This window comes from Hydra vulgaris, chromosome 13 (assembly GCF_038396675.1).
Source record: "Hydra vulgaris chromosome 13, alternate assembly HydraT2T_AEP".
NCBI lineage: Eukaryota > Metazoa > Cnidaria > Hydrozoa > Anthoathecata > Hydridae > Hydra > Hydra vulgaris.
Window position 1 is genome coordinate 5,789,352 of NC_088932.1, and position 22,554 is coordinate 5,811,905.

General features: G+C 26.9%; 3 protein-coding genes across 5 annotated transcripts in view; 1 reads left to right on the forward strand and 2 right to left on the reverse strand.

The window, feature by feature from the left end:
• LOC100203821 (secretory carrier-associated membrane protein 2) overlaps positions 1-6,112 on the reverse strand; it is an 87,672-nt gene extending 81,560 nt beyond the window's left edge. For all 3 annotated transcript variants that reach the window (XM_065816319.1, XM_065816320.1, XM_065816318.1), the window contains exon 1: positions 5,972-6,112. In XM_065816319.1, coding sequence (XP_065672391.1) covers positions 5,972-6,028 — 57 coding nt within the window. In that variant the 5' untranslated portion in view covers positions 6,029-6,112. The remainder of the gene's footprint in view (positions 1-5,971) is intronic.
• A 6,937-nt stretch (positions 6,113-13,049) lies between these two features.
• LOC136089374 (uncharacterized) lies at positions 13,050-17,038 on the forward strand. The gene is made up of 6 exons (XM_065815347.1): positions 13,050-14,846; positions 14,925-15,025; positions 15,107-15,268; positions 15,413-15,595; positions 16,132-16,264; positions 16,685-17,038. Exons 1-6 carry the CDS (start codon positions 13,226-13,228, stop codon positions 16,978-16,980), a joined length of 2,496 nt encoding a protein of 831 aa, XP_065671419.1. The 5' UTR covers positions 13,050-13,225; the 3' UTR covers positions 16,981-17,038.
• Positions 17,039-17,925: 887 nt separating this feature from the next.
• Positions 17,926-20,447, reverse strand: LOC136089423 (uncharacterized). Its single transcript, XM_065815411.1, has 2 exons — positions 20,145-20,447; positions 17,926-18,984 (listed from the first exon to the last, which is right to left on the reverse strand). Exon 2 carries the CDS (start codon positions 18,827-18,829, stop codon positions 17,948-17,950), a length of 882 nt encoding a protein of 293 aa, XP_065671483.1. The 5' UTR covers positions 18,830-18,984; positions 20,145-20,447; the 3' UTR covers positions 17,926-17,947.
• Positions 20,448-22,554: the final 2,107 nt, after the last annotated feature.

The following is a 22,554-nucleotide window of genomic DNA, read 5'->3' on the forward strand; positions in this document are numbered from 1 at the left end:
AGGCGTATGTTGAACATTTCATACTTTTTGTTGCTAAACAGAATTTTAGAGGCTCTTTGTTTCCTTTAAAATTAATGGTAATTGAGGAATGACATGTTAACACGTCCATTCCTATAATTACTGGTGCTACCAAGTCGTCCACAACGAGAAATTGTACTTTTAGTTTTTCTCTAGCCAATAATAATGAACCATGGAAGATACCTTTAACTTTTAATGTCGAGTTGTCTGCCAGTGATACCTTTGAGGTAGATTGAGTATCGTATGAAAATTTCCATTGTCGAAGAAGTTTTGATGTAATAAAAGTTTTGTCGGACCCAGTATCTAACAGTGCATATGTTAGATTTTCGTTTATAGTGACGTTAATTAGTCTATCAGGTGAGTCAATTGCTGCTATGACCGTAGATATTATTGTGTTATCATCCTTTTCGTTATATTCTTTAACAACTGCTGCTTTGGTATAAGTTTTGTTTTCTTTCTTAGAAAGACAGACAGTTGCCCAGTGGCCCTTTCTATGACAATGTGTACATGTAGAGTTTCGTGCAGGGCATTTGATTTTTGAGTGTGGATCATTACCGCACCGAAAACAGGGAGATTTGATAAGATTATGACTTGCTGCAAAAGTTGGTAGTGTGGTAGTAGCTGTTATGGTTGTTGTCAAATTAAGGGCATCTTCGGTGGCCAATTCCATCGTAAGAGCTGTTTTATAAAGTGACTCTAGATTGTCATCAGTAGCTTCAAGCAGTCGTTGACGAATAGAAGGTGAGCGGATACCAGCTATAAAAGCATCAAATATTAGTAGGTTACTATGTTGATCTGCTGTTAGAGGTTCTGTTGGACATTTTCTGGAAAATTGTTTTAAGTTACTCATAAAGCTTTCAATCGATTCCCCTTCCTTTTGTTTAAAAGAGCAAAGTTTATGGCGCATCATGATCGCTGTCGATCGTTTTTGATACTTGTTATCAAGAATTTTGATTGCATCGTCGTATGATGTAACATCCTGAATTATCGTAAAAGCCTTCACTCCGCATAGAACGAATAAGACTTGAAGTTTACAGTCCTCTGGGATTGTGGCTTTATCTAGATAAATTGATAGTGTTTTTTTCCAGTATATATAGTCTTCTTCATTTGGTTCGTCGCACAGTACTTTTTTGAATATTTTTGCATCCATACTGATTTATATTTATATATTATAAATTTCTTATATTTGATAAAATTGTTGTAAACCATAATAAAATAGTAAAACCATAATAATAGTATTGTTGTAAACCATAATTAAAAAGTCTTTCATGTATATTTTGGCTTTTATCAAATATAAGAAAAAGGCTATACAAGAACTACAAACATCTATCGTATATAAATAGCGTAACTAATAACCGTATGTATAATAGATTATATATAAATAGCGTTACTAATAACTGTAATATTCAGAAGACGGGAAGTGACGTCATTAATATTATATTGCATTATTACTTAAATTATAACACTGACTAATAGTGCAAATATGCATTGATTTGCGCCAGCCATGAATATATAATAAAACTTGAAAAAGCCTTTCGTTAACTTTAATAAAATAGTAAGATTAATCAACAATTTAAAACTATAAGACCACTGCATTGAATTGATGTGCATGCCAAAAAAAAAATAACAATAATATTTTTATCATTAAACAGCTTATAACTTTATTTACTTCATGCTATATAAGCAACAATTTAAAATTATAATATATATATATATATATATATATATATATATATATATATATATATATATATATATTTATTTATATATATTTATATACATACATATATATACATACATATAAATATATATATATATACATACATATAAATATATATATATATACACACATACATATATATATATATATATATATATATATATATATATATATATATATATATATATATATATATATATATATATATATATATATATATATATATATATATATATATATATATATATATATATATAATCATAAATGAACTAAATTGAAAACTGAGAAATTCAATTTTGCAACTTCTAGAAAATTGGCTTTTGTCCTGAATTCATTTTAAAACTATAGATCACAATAGCATAATAAGACTTTAAATTTAAAATTCTAACTCAAAAAATATATATATACACTACCAATGTGATAATGCTGTTAGATAAAACTTTATTATAAACTCAAAAGACTTCAGACTTGGAACTTTGAAGTCCTTTTTTTCTCTATAGAGTACAGCAGCTTAAAAGCACTTTTGGAGTCCTGATACTCAAAAACTTAAAAACCTGAGTTTCCATCTAACACTCAATAGATAGGCATAGAATTATTATAATTTATACCTGCATAAATTATTATAGCAAATCCAACACAGATAAAATTATTAAAGTGCAATCTAAGCAACACATCAATAACATTATTATAATAATATTTATACTGCTACAACCAGAACAATAAAAACTAATACAATCCTGCCACTGGTTGCAGAATAGTAAATTTAAAATAAAATCGCTTACCGCCTATTTAGCAACCAGTGGCAAGACACAGCCAATATTCTAAACAAGATTTTATTAAAATTATTAAAATATATAAGCATATATATTCTTTATAAAAGATTAATATTCCTTGTTAATTAGTTTATTATGCATGCAAAAGCAATATTTTGTGTTTAACACACACCTAACTGTAAATGTTTTTTACATTTTGCAACAAACAACTCTTTTCAAAAAAATTTATAAAACTGTGCTAGTTAAAATATTGCTTTATCATGGCCACACTTATAAGGGATAAATCTTTTCTGTTGTTTTAATGATTTAAAAAAAAGAAAAACAGTGTATACTTTGTTTGAAATAAAAAACACAATGTATACTTAATGCATAGTAAAGACTTGTCTTAAAATGACCTTTTAAGCTCTCATTTTTATAATGACTTTCTGTATTTTATTCAAAATTTCTTTGTGAAATATATTTTTTTCGATGGTGATAGTCTGTATCATTTTTATCATGTACAATCTTTTATTGTTATTGCATCCATGTAGAGAAGTGGTTTTACAAATGTTTGAAGAAAGAATGACAATTTTGTTATTACTTGCAGCTATATGAGTTTCAATAGTTAATACAGAGATTTTTACTGCCATAACTACTAAAAAAAAAATAACATAAAAAAATAATAATTAACAGCAATGTCATAGTGATTGACAGTGTTGTCAACAAAATTACAGTAATTAAAACTATTCTTAAACATAAACCAAATGGAAAAATGAAAAATATTAAACAAATTATCAAAACTCACCAAATCTTTATTACATTAACAGAACCAATATTTAGAATCACTAAACTGTCGCATTTACAAAACAACATCAAGCCAAGATGAAAAAACCCTTTCATATTAAAATAATTGCAAACCAAGATAAAAAAACTTTTCAAGTACTCAAAAAATAACTAGAAGTTTTTTTTATAAAAAACTTTATAAAAGTTATTTCAAAAACTTTTTTCATTAATTTAAATGAAATTTTGTAATTTATATATATATATATATATATATATATATATATATATATATATATATATATATATATATATATATATATATATATATATATATATATATATATATATATATATATATATATATATATATATATATATATACATACACATACAGTCAGTCACAAAAGTTTTCGTACACCTTACAATTTAGAGAAAACACTTAATAAAAACTATTTTAAATGCAAAAAAATAATTTTATATCAAAGTAACAAGAATATATCATACAAGAAATAAAAAATAATTAACGAAATAAAAATATTTATTTGTAAAACTGAAAAAGTTTAATTTTTGAACTTATAATGTCACAAAAGTTTTTGTACTCTAAACAAAACTTGTAAAAAAAACAAGAATATGAAAAATTAAAAAATCTTTAGTATTTTGTTGAGCATCCTTTAGCATTTACACAAGCTTTTAATCTTCTGTTCATTGATGACACTAATTTTTCAGTATAAGAAGATGGAATTTTATTCCATTCTTCTCGTAAGATATTTTCTAGCATATTAACATTTGTTATTCTATGTTTCCTGATTTGTCTGTCTAAATAATCCCACACATTCTCTATTGGGTTAAAGTCTGGTGATTAGGGAGGAGAATGCAGTTGTTTTGGAACATTGTAGAGCAACCATGATTTTACAACATAAGCAGTGTGTTTTGGATCTTGATCCTGTTAAAATATCCTATTATTTCCTAACTTTAATTTAGCAGCATCTGATTTCAAATTATTTTTTATAATGTCCAAATATACCCAGGTGTCCATTTTAGGCTGAATAAATACCAAACTCCCCACTCCAGCTACAGCCATCGATCCCCAAACCATCACACTTCCACCTCCATGTTTCACTGTCGGAATTAAATTTTTTTCTTCTAGTTCTGTATTTTTTTCTCCATATTTTTTCTGCAGCTATCAGGTCCGAAAATGTTAAATTTACTCTCGTCAGTAAATAAAACTTTGTTCCAAAATTGCTCATCTTCCTTTTCATACTTTTTGGTGAACTCCAATCTTTTTCGTCTATTTTCTACACTTATAAACGGTTTCTTTTGAGGTACTCTGCCATTTAATCCAGATTTTCTAAGTATTCACCTAATACTTTCTGGATGAACTATCTTTCCAATTTCAAGTTCAACATCTACTGCTAATTTTGGTGAACTATTATGTGGATTTGAATTGATTTTTTTAATTATACTCCTTCTGTCTCATGAATTTAAAATTTTTGGTCAGCCACTTCTTGGTAACTTATTAACAGAACCAGTAATTTTAAATTTTTTAACAATACTTTGAACAGTAAAATGTGTTTTACCAACAATTTTGGCAATTTGACGAATAGATTTTTTTTCTTTATGGAACTTTATTATTAATTCGCGCATGTCATTAGACATGTGATGTTTCGTATTTGAACTCACATTTATAACTAAATTTTTGTTGAAAAAATTATTATCTTAATAAAAATCTATGAACGAACAAATTTGAACAAGTTTTAACCAACTACTAAGGAATTGCATATTATTAGGTATTAGTTTTATTAGTGTACGAAAACTTTTGTGATATATTATAAATTCAAAAACTAAACTTTTTCAGTTTTACAAATAAATATTTTTATTAAGTTAATTATTTTTTATTTCTTGTATGATATATTCTTGTTACTTTAATATAAAACTATTTTTTTTTGCATTTAAAATGGTCTTTATTAAGCGTTTTCTCTAAATTGTAAGGTGTACGAAAACTTTTGTGACTGACTGTATATATATATATATATATATATATATATATATATATATATATATATATAAATATATATATATATATAATATATATATATATATATATATATATATATATATATAATATATATATAATGTATACATGTTATATACTTTATAGACATAAAAATATTAAAATGTTTATTTATAAAAATGTTGGTGGGCACCCCTTAAATGTTTCATTTACTATTTAGTTTCTAAATAACTATGACATAACCAGAATAAAACTTTGTAAAACTATTCTATACTACAAAATCTGTATTAATTTTGATATCATGAAAATTTAAGATAAACTATATTTATTATATTAATAAAAAAATAATAATATTGTCAATATTTTCTATTAAAGGCTTATATTGCAATTCATACAAAGAAAAAAAAAAAGAAAAATTAAAAACACTGCCATTTTATCGAAATGATGGAAACTAATGCCAATTTATTGATTTTTGTTAGTGTTAAAGTGTTTAATACCTGTAAAAAGTAAAACTTGTCAGACATTGTCTGTTAGGAGATTTTTTTGTATGCTAAAAACATGTCAGTAAAGTTTTAATTATTATTTTCTAAGTTTTAGTGATTCAAGGAATTACAAATATTTAATGTAATGACATTAATTTTTATAAAACATTACATGAATGTGCAAACCTTGTTCACAAAATCTTACCGCAAATGGATTGATTTCTTTAGGATCAGCAAAAGGATTTATATCTCTTCCACTCATTATAATAAGAATTTATAATTTTATATAGCTAAAAAAAATTACTTTAAACACTTCCTCAACGAAACCTAAAACAAATTTTATAACCGTTTTATTAATATTCTAAAGTCTTTCAGGAGGAGCGAAAACTATTTATGTAATTACGTAAGGATTAAAAATGGGAGATACCTTTTCGCCCATATTAATTTTTATTTTCTTAAAAAACAAGTTAACGAACTTATCCTTTGTTAACTTGTTTTTTGTTTGTTCGTTTTCGTTTGTTCGTTTTTGTTTGTATTTTCAATGAAAGAATTGAACCAGCAGAACCCTATTCTATATTTGGCTTGTTTATTATGCACATCTGTATTAATGTTGCTTGAGTAATGAAATTATTCTTTTGAGTAAGGGCTGTCTATTAATTACGTCAACAGTTTTTGGTAATTTTTCCCTCATTCACCTCCCCCTTGTCAACAACTTATCATTCCTCTAGATACCCTTCCTTCTCTCGCCCCCCCCCCCCTTCCTTTCCTATTAAAATACGTAAACATTCAATGACCCTCCCCCTCTCCCCGAATGAATTGATTTTGATGACAGTGTTAAATATTTATCATAATTTATGTACAGTGCAGAGTCAAAATCCGTGAATGTACCAATTTTTCTCACTTTAAATTTAGATCTAATTCAATTTTGCAGTTAAATTATTTCTAATAGATTCTAGTATAACAAAAAAAGCATTTAACAAATTGCATAAACCATGGATCGGCAAGCTTTTGAGACGGAAGAGCCAAAAGTTATAGTTTACAAAATTTTTTATTTTTTAAAGAGCTTCCAACATCTTTATTTTAATATTATATTAATATTTGTACATGAAGCTATAGAGCCGCATCTTGACATCGAAAAAACCACATTAGGCTTGTGAGCTGCAAGTTTTACCCCTCGTATAACATTTAAATAATATATGTACTTGCATAAACCTATATGGCTTGCATAGCAGAGTGACCAACAACAACTTTGAAAAAATAATATTGTTACTAGTAAACGTATGTATTATACAGCCTTTGATCTTTAACAATGCGTTTAACGTCTATCAATTTATACGTCCTTGGTTAAACAAACAGAGAGTTTGAGTGTCCGTTAAGAAAAACTCTCGACGGTCGGTTTTACAACGGAGGGAAATAAATGGTATTCTAATCCTGCCGTTTAGTATATTAACCGGCTCCAAAAATTACATCACGTACGTGCTTTTTTAGTTCTGTATGTGTCGGGTCTTTTTAAAGCACAACACGGTTTTTAAAAAGTAGGAATACAAATAACTTAATTAAAATACTGAATGTTGAGCGAGTGTGTAACACAAGATTGTAAACGCTGCCTAATTTTCCTTTTTTAAAGTTTTTAAACTTATTTAAAAAAGTAACATTGTTGACGTCAACCACGGTGATTTTTTATTTTTGCATTAAAAACTCCTAAAGCTTTTTTTTTTAAATACGAAATTTGGTCCAAAACGTCTGCAATTTTTTATTTTATGAAAAGTTGCAAAAAATTACCATCTTTAGCATTGAATTATATAATATAAACTATAATATAATATTACTATATATATAATATAAATATAATATATAAATATAAACTTATGTATTTTTATTAAAGAGTAAATATATATCATGCGTTTTTTTATAAAACCTACTCTTTAAAAGTTATATAGATATTGAAATTCAATTTATTCAAAAAACTAGTACAAAAACGAGAAATAATCAGCTGGATAGACTGAATGACGGTTTCCTTAACTATCAATTTTATTACTTACAAAGATTAATTTCATTTGGATTTCAAATTCCAGTTTACAACTATGTGTCTAAATTACAGTTAAATAGTAGTTTGAGCAAAATAGACATAAAAAACACTGTTTTTTAATGAAATAGATATATATTTACGACATTAGTCATCAGAAGGTATATTATGGTATATTAAGTATATTATGGTATATTAAGGTATTTAAGGTATATTAGGGTATATTATGGTATATTATGGTATATTATGGTATATTAAGTATATTATGGTATATTAAGGTAAATATGTTGTAAACTGGAATCCTAGATATACATATTATGAACCACTGTGTGAATTTTTAGATCATAAGATGCATCATGAATCGAGTCTATCCACGAGTTTTATATTAGATTAATTTATCGGTAAAAAGTTGGTTCAGAAACCATTTTGAATTTTTCAATTCGCTATTCGGAGAAAATTTATTTACTTGGTGCGTAAAAATAAAATAAACTGAATTCGTTACATCCGTATCCGAAAATCTCGTAAAACATAGCAAGTGGGAGAAAATCAAAAAAAAATTGCCGTGAACTAGTCTTGATCTCTCTCCCCCCCCCTCTCCCTAATTGTTAAGTGTCAAAATTTATCATTTTTTAATAGCTTAACTAATATAAATAACAGTATAAATTTTTGAAAGTTTTCAATTTCTTAAAGAGAAAGGACACAGTACAAGGTACAAGGTGAATTGGCTCATTTTGGAGTTAATATATTGTTTAAACACTAGGAGAATAAAACCTCTACTTTGGTGCGATAAAAAAGATCTTGATTTCTTGGAATGTGTCAAAACTAAAATTACTCACTTTTAATACTTTGATCCGTTTGCGAAAATCGAAGAAAATGGAGATATGAGAAAATGTGTTATCCGTAAAAGTGTGGAGGCATAAACATAAAACTTAAAAAAATGATACTAAGCGTTAAGTAGAAACAAACTCTTTGAGTTTTTCGTATTGTACCGCATTTTAATTAAATTTAAGAATTACTCAGCAGCCATTGTTTATAAAATCACCGGCTGCGATCTACTAATTAAACACATTCGTCGTATGTTGGCATCCTTTAGATGCGATGAGAAAAACAGCACGAAAACTAGTTAATGGAGCTGGCTAATAGAGGAATTTTAACTGAAAAAATTTTCGGAGCCGGTTAATATACTAAACGGCAGGATTAGAATACCATTTATTTCCCTCTGTTGTAAAACCGACTGTTTAGAGTTTTTCTTAACGGACGCTCAAATTCTCCGTTAGTTTAACCAGGGAAGTATAAATAGATGTATGTTAAACACATTGTTAAAGATCAAAGTCTGAAATTCTATGCGGGCTGTAATTTTTAGCGTAATTTTTTGAAATAGTTTTACAAAATATACCGACATCTAATCGGCGTTTTTGCTTCTTTTAGTAAACGTTTTATCACCCGTAAATAACTAACTAATTGAGAAACATAAATGCATTTTATGTTATTTATAATGTCTCATGTACAATTCTAATTTCTTAAAGATTTAAACTTCTTATTTGTGACGGAAATCAAATCTTTTTTTGTTTCAAAACTTTGTTTTAAAATTTTTCGGTATTAGAATTTTTTTACATGTAAAGTTCTATAATATTCATATAACTTTGTTACAGGATACAGGGGGTATACATGGGTAGTTAAATATATAGAGCATATTTTAATAGAATAGTAAAGTATATTAATCACAATACTTAACATAATAAAGTTTTTTCATTTAATTAGATAGATGAGACAAATGTCATTTTGAAGTGTATTAGTATAAAAGTATTTACACGTGACGCAATTATTCTCTATTGTTTTGCTATCGTTATTTATATCAATTGACAGCATCTTGGCTTTTAAACAACGAGTTAAAAATCCATCTATTAATACGTCCTTGGTTTAACCATGGACGTATAAGAGATGGACGTGCAACTCATTGTTTTTTTCGCGAGCCATGCTCAATAATTATGCGTGTGTATTGTTACAAATCTATTGTTTTAAACAATGAAAACTAATTATGACTTTGAACGACGGTATTTTAACGATTTACTGAACTCGTTTAATCAATCTAATATTATTTTTAAAAAAATTTACAATTAGTGTGAAAATAAAATTATGCAATTTATACGGGTGCCCCTATTTCGCTGACTTTTTTTAAAAAGTGTCGCTATGAGTTCTAAAGGGTTGGGGAGACCATAAAATGAAGTCGCGCCCCGAAAAAAATGGTCGCGAGGGGTCGCGACCTAACTTTTAAAAATTTTCAAACTTTCAAAAAAATTTCAAAAATTCAAAATTTTAAAAATTCAAAATTTCAAATTTCAAAATTTCACAAATTTAAAATTTAACAAATTGAAAATTTCAAAAATTCACAAATTCAAAAATTCAAAAATTAAAATATTCAAAAATTCACAAATTCAAAATTTCAAAAATTCACAAATTAAAAATTTCAAAATTTCAAAAATATTAATAAAAAGGAAATTATTTGTTATTAATAAATATTCCCTAAAATATAAAGAACCCATTTTTATTTTTATAAATTGTAAACAACAACAAAACATCAAAAACGTAAGTTTATAATTTCTTTATTTATATATTTCACATTAATTTTAATATTTTAATTTAGAAAATGGAAAATCAACAAGAAAACAAGAAAATAAACAAAAAATATATGAAAAGAAAATCGATGTCGGATGAAATAATAATAATAAAATGCAAATGAAAAAATAAAAATAATTAAAATGAAATAAATGAAAAATAAAAGAATAATTAAAACTAAATAATCTAAAGAAAATTTTAAAATAATTCGAATTACATATTATTTTAAACAATTACAACATTTATAAAAATGATCCATAATTATTCCACTGTCACATTCTGAATGAAACCATTTCCTACAGATAATACAAAATCTTTGTAATTTGGAATGATTTGGATCCATTTCACATGAATGATTTGCGCATATTGTCCAATCGTTTATTCCCTTATTTAATGATTTATAAATTATTTCAAAAGAACCGAATCCTGGAATAATTTTAGATACTTCAACTGATTTTAAAAAATCAAGTGAAACATCTTCTACAGCATCATTTAATGGTTGATCTGCTCTTTTAATTGGTGAAACGTAATTATCTTGAAATACATGACAAATCCATTTTCGTGCAAGTTTAATTGGTATATTTAATTGAGTATTTTGAATTATATCGTATGCATTTAAAATAGTATGAACACCGCAATCATAACTATTATTTTGTTGAACACAATCATAATTGTAAATACATTTAAATTGTTCAAATTCTTTTTCTGCACCAACTGATAAAAGCATCAAATAAACAATTTTACTTAGGTTATTAAATGATTCTTTACGTTCATCAGGACTTCTTAATGAATCAAATATATAAACTGACTTTTCATTATTCAATATTAAGCCAAGAATCCAATGTGAACCACTTCCTTTATCAGTATTTATTCCAACTAAAATCGCATCTTTATTATATAATTCATGATGAAAACAAATCCTTAATACCATTTTATATCTGTGAAGTTGAACCATATTGTATAAAGCTGTTGTGAAATAATAAATCTGATTTTGTTTCTTATATTTTGTTATTAATCTTTCAATTGTCCCATCAATAACAGTACCTGTTAACCAATTTTTATTTTTAATGCATTCAGATTCATCTAATTTGATTGTAACTTGTTGCGGAAGTTTATCAAAATCATAACTTTTTATTGGAGTTGATGTTAAAACATTATTTGAATTTTGATCTATTGAATTATTTGAATCTGTTGAATCATCGATATCATGAATAGATGAAATGGACTGATTTAAAACTTCAAATGAATCATCTGCTGCTTTAACTTTTATTTCAACATCTTTTGTTCTTGGTGTCTTTCGTCCACTTTTGCCTTCATTTCTTTTTTTACTTAAAACACTTAAATTATAAATCGGTTCATTATCATCTTCTTCATTTAATGCTTTTTTAACGGTTAATATATGATAACAACGATTTCCTGAATTACATAAACAAACGTATTTGTCATTTTGTTTAACAACTTTTCCAACTTTATCATTTAGAGCGTTTTTTACGATATATTGAGGGTTTATTTTTATATATTCTGAATTAACTACCAAATTTGTCAAATAATCTTGTGAATCTCTTATTATCTTAGAAGTTTTTTCTGTTTTCTCTTCACTTGCAATAAAGTTCTTAATGTGATTAACAATATCTTCAATTCTAACATATGCAATATTTGGTAAATTAGGTTTATTTTTAACGTTATTCATATCATTTAATGTGAATTTACCAAGATTTTTATAACCTCTTTCAAATTCTTTTAAAAAATACATTTGGAATTGAAATAATGCAAGTGCCATCTTATCAATTGGTAATTCGTTAAATTCTGTTCTTAATTTAATCATTTTATTCATACTTTCGCTTATATTATTAGTTGGAGTTTTATTTTGAAAAGCAGCGAATCTACTCGTTACAATTTTTGAACATCTTTCTTTAATATCTTGTTATTATTATTGAGTGAGTGGGTGAATGAAAGAAGAATGAATGAATGAATTAATTTCCGGGGGGTTTTTAAAAAAATTTTTTTTTTTTTGAAAAATTTTTTTTTGAAAATTTTTAATTTTTTTTTAAAGTTAGGTCGCGACCGGTCGCGACAATTTTTTCGGGTCCATAAATGGTTTTTATGGTCTCCCCGACCCTTTAGAACCCTTCGCGACACTTTTTAAAAAAGTCAGCGAAATTGGGGCACCCAATTTATACACTTATTTTGTTTTTGTATATTTATGTTTTAAAATTGTTGCTGTTCTTGTTATAACATTTTAGAAGTTAAGTTAAATATCAAAATTAAAAAATCAACACCTTTTATCTAATTATTCTAAAATATTTGTCTAAATTAGATATCTAAATGATCTAGATTGATAGATTCTAATAGCACTATGTATTAGTGAGTACTTATGTATATTTTAAATATTATTTATTCAAATTACCATTTTCTATGGTAATATTTGACTAAAATGGACTATGGTATGCAAACTACTAAACTTTAGTCTAAAGTTGTATTGTAATTTCTATAAATATCACAAAGTTTTTAAAACTGTTTGGTTATGAAAGTTATTGATAAAATTTAATTCTAAGTCTGAAAGCTTATTTGATGTCATTTATATCATACATACTTATTCATTTAAAATTTAAATGAATAAGTATGTATGATTTTTTTTTATAGTTTTTTTGTGAAATGGAAGTTCATGTTAAACTGCTTTCAAACTGTTGTAGGATTTGTGGAAAGAAAAAGGTTCTTAGAGCAAAACAAGTAGAACCTTTCAAAGAGGTCCTATTGTATGCCTAAAATATTAATATTGATTTAGACAATGCCCAAATCCACCCATCAAAACTTTGTATGAAATGTTACATGAAGTTGTATCATATTCAAAAACAAAAAAATAAGAATGACTGCGCGCCTATGTCTTCATACCAATTTCAACGACATAATGACAAACAATGTTATTTATGTAAATCTAAACTGTTTGGAATACACACATTTTCCAATCCCTTAAAATTTACTGATATAAAAAAAGCTGCTGATTGTTATAACATGAAGTGCTTTAATAACAAATTTGTATCATTTTATATGAAAGATTATGTTTTGTTGTACAAAACAATTACACAGATAGAAAACGATCTATGGACATTGCATATTTTTGACAAACAAATTTCTAATGAAAATGAAGTTATTAGTCATTTGCCAAAATTTCTAAATCCAAGTAGTGCTGCTGAAATTTTTTCCTTCATTGAAAATGTAAAAATTTGCTCTGGTAATAATAATATCCCTAATTTAATTAAAAGTAAAATAGTTAACCTAACTTCAAAACAAAGTCAGTTAATTTTGAAAAAAGATTTTGGTATTATAAAAACTAAGTTTATGAGCAGTTGGAATGATTTTTCAATTATTAGATCAAGCAGGTGTTCTTTTTTGATAAATTCTAATGACAGCAAAGCAAAATGTGAAAATTGTATTACAGACATTAAGTCTCTTATTGAATACGAGTCACCTTCTACAAAATCAACAGATACAAAAAAATGTAATAATAAGTATTTGAAAAAATATCAACTGTTAATTAAAGTAAAAGAACTACAGCGGAATAAAAAAATTGTAGCATCTAGAACATCACATTTGAAAAAAAAGGTTAGAGATTATTTAAAAAAGGAAGGTGTAGCTGTGGATTTTCAAACCAATGAATTATTACTTGACACAATGAAAAATGAACCAGCTATACCTTTTAAAAAAGATTCCCCACAATTTTTACTCTGGAAGCAGCAGATTGTTCAATCTTCATTAAAAAATAGTAGGGCTATGGTTTGGCATCCATTAATAATTAAATGGTGCCTCAGCATATATCTAAAAAGTCCTGGCACTTATAAACATATACGAAGTTCACCTTTTTTATTTTTGCCATGTAAAAATACACTTTTGAAATATGTAAACTTCACTGATCCTGGCTGTGGTTTTAATGTTGACATTCTCAGGCGTCTCATCGAATTATTAAAACCTGATGATATGAAAGATTATGAAAAAAATGTAAGTTTAATATTCGATGAAATGAAAATTAAAAGTGGTTTGATGTTTTGCAAAACAACTGGGAAAATGGTAGGCTTTACGGATATGGGACCTGTGAATGATACATTAAATGAATTTCATAGAAGGTTTGACCGCAGAATAACAGAAAGAAATTCTGAATTAAATCTTGCTCAGTATGTCATTGTGTTCATGGCAAGAGGAATTTTTTCATCTTTATGTTATTATTTTGGACATTTTGCTTCAGAAGGTTTTAAAAGCGACCAGATATACTCTTGTGCATGGAATGCTATAATGATCTTGGAGTCTATTGGTCTTAAAGTCAGGGCAATAGTTTCAGACGGTGCAACAGCAAATAGAAAGTTTTATAATCTTCATAAAATGGAAGACTCTAGCAACATTTCAGAAGGAGTAGTTTACTGGACTTTGAATCATTGTGCTCCAGGTAAGAACCAAATTTTTAAAAGATTGATTAATTTTTAAATGAATTTTTATGTTTTAAAATATTCCTATTTTTCTACAGAAAGAAAAATTTTCTTTATTTGTGATGTACCTCATTTGCTAAAGACCACAAGAAATAATTTGGAAAATTCTCATTGGAATAAAAAGTCAAGAAACTTAATGGTAATTTAGTTTATTTATTATCAAATTAAATTATTCCTAATTTACTTGAAATAACTTTGTTTTGAAACTTATTATTAATAGTATAAAGAACAAGAATTAGGTTGGCACCAAATTATAAGTTTATATGAATGGGATGTTGGATTTTTAAGAGATGCCCCAGGACTACGTATGGGACACAAACTTCGAGATGAACATATAAACTTAACTCCTCAATCAAGAATGCGTGTAAATCTAGCAGTGCAAGTATAAAATTATTTTTGTTTAATTTGATAAAATTTGTTGTCAGAAGAGTACTAATTGAATATTGTTATATTTTCTTGGCTTAAAATTTAAAAATAAGATTAATGCTAAAAATCATAACTACTAATTCATACTATCATAATTTAGGTACTAAGCTCAACTGTTGTGCACATGCTTGAAGAGCAAAATGATGTAAAAACGGTGTCACTTCGTAAATTTATTTCATTTATGGATAAATTTTTTGATTGCATGAATGTTTCAAAATTCATTAATAAAACAAGGAAGGATGCACTAAATCCTTATATTTCTGCTGAGGATCCCAGGTTTAAGGTATTTATAAAAATAAATTATAAATGTGTTTATATATTTATATATATATATATATATATATATATATATATATATATATATATATATATATATATATATAGTATATATATATATATATATATATATATATATATATAGATCCCGCATCCATATATATCCTTATATATAGATCCCGCATGATTCTTACACGTCAACATATATTTTTTCCATGTTATGTTGACTGAAAGTTAAAACGCCAGACCAGAATAAAATTAAAATGTTTTTTTCTTTTCTTTCTTTCCGATAAAAGATTGCAGGTCCAAACTAAACCCATAGAATATGGGATTCTTAGTGAATCAAGGAGTAGTACATGGATTGACTGATGGGAATCAGTCGATTTGTGTACTACTCCTTGCATGTTCTCCCTAAATCAGTTTTTTATAAACTGGTTTCTTATATAAAGAAAATTGTATATATATATATATATATATATATATATATATATATATATATATATATATATATATATATATATATGTCTATGTATATTGTTTTAGTGGCTTTCAAAAGATTTTCTTGGATTTTTAAGTGAATGGGAAAAAGAATCAAACAGCATTCCAAATTTGTCTAAAGAAGAACAATCTAGGTTATGTCTAAGTAAGCAAACTCTAGAAGGACTCAGAATATCTGGTGATTTTTTAATTTTGGTTTTAACAATAATTAATAATGTACTATATTATTAACATTAAATATCGATATTATTATTATGTGCAATATGATAAATATATAATAAATAAGGTTTAACTTTCCTGTGGGAGCTTGAGGATTGTTAACATTTTTTTTCAGTTGGTTTTCTAGTTGTTGCCTTCTTTACAGAATAGGAAAGGAAAATAAGGAAAGAAAAATAGGAAATTTACTTATCGTAGTATAAGCAAATTTGAAACTGAATCTACTTTTATCGTAGCACTATTACTCAGAAAGTTAGTATCCAGAGTTTTTTAACTCCTCTTACCTTTGATGTACATTACAAAGTACCTTAAGTTTGGTTTAAGTTAATCAATTTGAGTAATGTTTATTGTATGCTAATTTATAGTATGTTTTATGTTTTAGTGCATTCCTTTGTGGAATTAGGTAAGATCCTTTTATTGGAAGATGGCGTTAAATTTTTACTTTCCGAAAAATTTACTCAAGATCCGGTAGAAGAATACTTTTCCAAACAGCGGAGACGGGGTGGTTGCAACGAAAATCCAACTCTTGAGGAATTTAATAGAAATGTGCTTGGTTTGAATGTTGCTGGAGATGCACTTATACAGGTAATGAGCGGAAACTCAAGAGGCAGAGATAGGGAAATATTGAAAGTTGATGTCCTCAACGAGACTCTGCCTTGTAAAAAAAGAAAAAAATAATGTATACTTTAATTTATTAAAATGTATACACTTATAAATATATAATTTATTCAAATGATTTCCGTTTTATAATATTTTATGACACAATATAACAATTTTGAAGGGGGATGGACAAGGATCTCCACCCTTTTACCTGATGCTTCAACCCACTAAAGGAAACGCCATATTTTAAATTGAGATTCTAAAAAACTTTATTGATTTACTTTATTGCCCGTACCCTTAAGGGGTACATAAACATACGCCTGAAAAATTTAAACTTTGCCCTCCCCCTGTTGCCATGCGTACTTTTAAGATCTCCTCCCCTTAAATAGTACGTTCGCTTTGGAATACCCCCTCTTCCTAAGAATTAAAAATATATAAAATTAGTGAAATAGTAATTGAAGTGGGATTTTTTTAAAGTATAATACAAAATAAAATCTGACAAATGTCTAGGGGATATTCTGAGGTAGCAAAATAAACGCTTCTACTTGTTTATTCATGATGTAATATAAAAAAGAAGTTTGTAATAGCGTGCTATTATATACAGCTGTTATATAGATGATATTATAGAATATTTTAGAAATTTAGGAAAAACTTTGAAACCCGTGTCGTCGGCCCCAGAAAAGAACTTGTTATTTATTCAAACATTAAGCTGTTTATTATTGTTGGTTAAGACCCCCCACCCCCGCCATTATACTCTATTTGTTTACCTCCCTCCCCCTATAAGCATACGCACTTTATGGCCGACCCCTTAGGGGGATTAGAGGATATATATTTGTTATTTAAAACTGCTTTCTTTTTCTAAAATGCCCCCGCACAAAATTTTCACAGAAGGGGGTTTGTTAATATGGATATTATGCATACTATGCATTGCATAGGGCATTTATTAAGGAACTAAATTCATTTTAATAATATTAACAGCTATTGTAACAAAAATACTAAATTGTCTATAAAAATAAAACAAAGTCAAGTATTAGCTTTTTTTTTATTATTTAGCATTTTTCTTATTATTTAGCATTTTTCTTATAGAAGGTTCGCTTCTATTGGATATTGACTTCTTTTTCTTCGCTATTTGTATCCAAGTATCAACAAAAGATTTTATTCTTAAATTGACCCATTTTTTAAAAATTATATCTTTTAAAAGATCTGGTAATTCCTTTAATTTTATATCACAAATAAGTGTTACCCAAATTGAATCAATTTGTTTACTATTATGTAATAATGGCATAATCACATCTCTAAGATCTGTACCTTGGAATTTAGTCAACAAAGATTTATTTAGAGTTTCACGAACAACTTGCTCAATTCTATAAATTAAGGCATAAAAGTCCTTGTTTACACAAAATAAACCGCCTCTATTAATTCTTTCAGTCCATGTGGTATAGTCATAAATACTTTCAAACACCATAATTTTGTTAGAATTTTCTCTCCAAGATTCTAATAAATTCAAAAATATTTTTGCTGATTCATTAGTTTGAATTTTGTATCGTTTTGCTAATGAAAATGCAACAAAACCAGCCACATAATGAAGTGTCTTTTCTTCTTGAGAAGACAAAACAAGATCTTCTTTAACTGGATTTTTATTATCTAGCTGGTTATTTCTCCATATAAGAAGCTTTTCATAAACCTTGGTTAATATAAACTGGTAAAGAATATGTTGTCCATCTAAGTACTCATCCAACCCATATGATAACACAATGTCGCTCCATATTTCTTTCAACTTTGTGTTCATTAAAAAGTTCTTAGGCAGTGCAGATTGTTTTTCTTTAACTAAGTTAATCGCATTACTTATTTGCAAAACCTGAATAAAATGCTTACTTAATATTTCATTGAATTCTACTAAATTTATATTTTCTTTCTTGGTTAGCATGCTTATGGCAAGAGAAGAACATAAATTTCCTGGTGTTTTAAAAGAACCAACTTTTAAATTGAATATAGAATGTGTTGCAGCATCACTGATGGATTGCCATATAAAATGTAGACATTCTTCTTTAATGTTAAACAAATCTGTTGAAGGGATACAATCTGAAAAGACAATTTTATATATATATATATATATATATATAAATTATTAGAAATCACTTATCAATTTCAATTTTTTTACACAATGTTTCGCCAATAAAGACTCTTCAGAAATCAGAGTCTTCATGGGCATTGGGTAAGCATAAAACTGCAAGTAGTAAGTGACCGGGGCCGGGGAATCAGGAATACCAGGCTCTGTGGAGGAGGGCTGATTTGGAGGTTTCCATATCAAGTAATTTTAAAAATACGAAGGACTACAAATGAAAACAAATTGAAAAGAGAGGGACAATTTTTTTTTGAAATAATGTTAGACATTACAAATGTTGTAATTTAAGATATGTGCCGCTTTTAGTTTGGGCGCCCATACCAGTAAAATGGTATGAAATTATGTCTGAGTACGGCACTGAAGAAGGTGGAAAGTGCAATAAAAAGATGCTACCTTAGCAGATACTAGTTTTGCAATTGATTTTATATATGGTTTCTAAGAAAGATCAGATAGAAGAGTTAATCCTAGATGACGCAAAAAAAAGATTCCTTGAGTACATTAATATTTATAAAACAAGGAAGGTCTAGATTATTACGATAACCATTAGCTGAAATAATTTAAATCTAACTCAAAGTTCACCAGCCACTAGAGCCCAAGCTGTATTAGAAGTTAGATCTTATTAAAGCTCAAATGCCCTCTCAAAGCCCCCTCTCCCTCCTATGAGTGAGAAAACCCCCCTGAGTTCTTCAAAAGATCTACATAAAGATAATGAAGATGATGATGACAATGATGATGATGATGATGCTAATTATCATGATGATCATAATGATCTTGATGATGATCATGATGTCATCATCATGCTGATGATTTGTATGCATTTATATAAAATATATAATGAATTTTATGTAAAAATAATATATTTATAGGATCTATCAATATTATTGCAGCCCCGGTCACAAACGGCGTTAGCTATGTTTTATCAAACCCGGCCCCGGTCAAATATCAACCCGGTTGCTTACTAACTGCAAGAGCATGAAAGCGCTCCCCAAATGGAGAAGACTGATATATATATATATATATATATATATATATATATATATATATATATATATATATATATATATATATATATATAATGTAAAAGATCATATACATATATATAATACAAGATGCATACTTGCTGTTTGTTTTAAAAGTGTTGTAGATGTTAGTATATTTCTAGCCTTTGTTAAACCTTGGCATATTGTTAAATGTTTTTTAAAAAAATATAATTTTTGGTAACTTTTTGAGCAAAATCTACAGCTAAGAAGAGATGATAATTGGTTTGTTTGAGTTATAGTGGGAAGCTCTTGTAAAACAAAATCATCAGCAAATATCAACGATACATCTTCTTCTAAAACAATTTCAATATCGTTTTCTGTGTTTATTCTAAGAAATTCAAGAGTTTCTCTCTCATTTAAACAAGACACCACAAGTTCTTCCATTTCTAATTAAAAAAAATTGTAATTTAAACTAGGAAAAATCTTATAAAAATCAAAAACAAAGATTAAGGAATCAAAAACAAAAAAAATATTACAAAGGGTATTAGATAGAAATTTTAATCATGTAAATAAAGCAACGCATCAATACCCCTTTTCCTTCCCAGTATTTAGTATAAAATGTATAACAAAATTTATATATATATGTTTAAACTTACTAATTATCTTTATTGAAATTTTTAATCTTTTCACCACTTCTTCACGTGATACAAACTGTTTAGATTTTTGTAAAACCACTTCTTCGCGTGATACAAACTGTTTATATTCTTTTAAAACCACTTCTTCTCGTGATATATATATATATATATATATATATATATATATATATATATATATATATATATATATATATATATATATATATATATATATATATATATATATATATATATATATATATATATACTAAAACAGTATATATATATATATATATATATATATATATATATATATATATATATATATATATATATATATACTAAAACAGTATATATATATATATATATACATATATATATATATATATATATATATATATATATATATATATATATATACATATATATATATATATATATATATATATATATATATATATATATATATATATATATATATATATACTGTTTTAAATTAATCTTATCAATAACTTACATAACCAACGTTTTTGTTTTTGTGATATTTATGGAAATTACAATAGACTATGGTATTTTGCAAACCATACTCCATTTTAGTTGCAAATTACCATAAAAAATGGTAATTTGTATAAATAATATTATAATATATATTTAAAATTTGAAACAAGAATTACAGCTGCGCACTAACTAAATTATTTATTTGTAATATTTCAATTGTAATGTTTAATACAGATCGTCATCAGAAGTAAAATAAAATTACAAAAAACCGTTACAACAAATATCACATAAAAAACGTTAAAGAAGACGTTAAAAAGAAGCCATAAATGATAACAAAACAACGTCAATTTAAAATTAGAAATTATTATTATTGGTATTGTCATTTCTTTGTTAGTTAAATAATTTTCTTAAATGGAGGCCTTTAACAGTTTGTGGATATTTTAACGCCATTATCAAGGTTAAGAAGGATTGGAGAATGTTTAGTTTCTTGGTATGTTGAGGCGTAATTGATTTCGAGTGATTCTCTCACTTTACGATCTTCATACTCAGACTTAATGGCAAGAGTCTTTGGATGAGTCCAATCAAATGCGCCATTGCATTCTCTACCATGCTCAGTTGCACCAGATGCATCCCACTTACCTATCATTTAGTTTTTTCATCTGATGACAATCTGTACTAAACAGATTGATATATTACAAATAAAAAATTTAGTTAGTACGCAGCTGTGGTTTATGTTTTAAATTTTAAATATATATATAGACGACAAGATAATTTTGTTATCTTGAAGATACAATTGGATCATCTGGTTGAGCAGAAGAAGCATCTAGGGCAAGAGTAAGGTCTGCTTGGGCCAAGTTCAGAGAATTATCTCCACTTTTAACAGCAACAGGTGCTTCATTAAAGATTAAAGGAAAGTTATATAGTATATACGTCGAGAGTGTTATGTTGTATGGCAGTGAAACATGGGCAATGAAGGTTGATGATGTTCAGCGTTTGGAAAGGACAGAAAGGATGATGATTAGATGGATGTGCGGTGTGACTCTAAAAGACAAGAAAAGCAGTGATGATTTAAGAAAAAGATTAGGCATAGTGAGTTTATCTAATAGGGTGCGTCAAGGAAGGTTAAGGTGGTTCGGGCATGTAGAGCGTAAGGATGCAGATGACTGGCTAACAGCATGTAGAAAGTTAAAAGTTTCATGAGAAAAAGGTAGAGGTAGAAATAGAAAAACTTGGAAAGAGTGTGTTTTAGATGATATGAAAAAGCTACATTTAAGGAAAGAAGATGTTCAAGACCGTGTATATTGGAGAAATTGCATTATGAGAAACGTCCAACCCGTGCAATCACTGAAACAAGGGCGCTAAAACGATGATGATGACGACAAGATATGACATTGAAACAATATAATATATATAT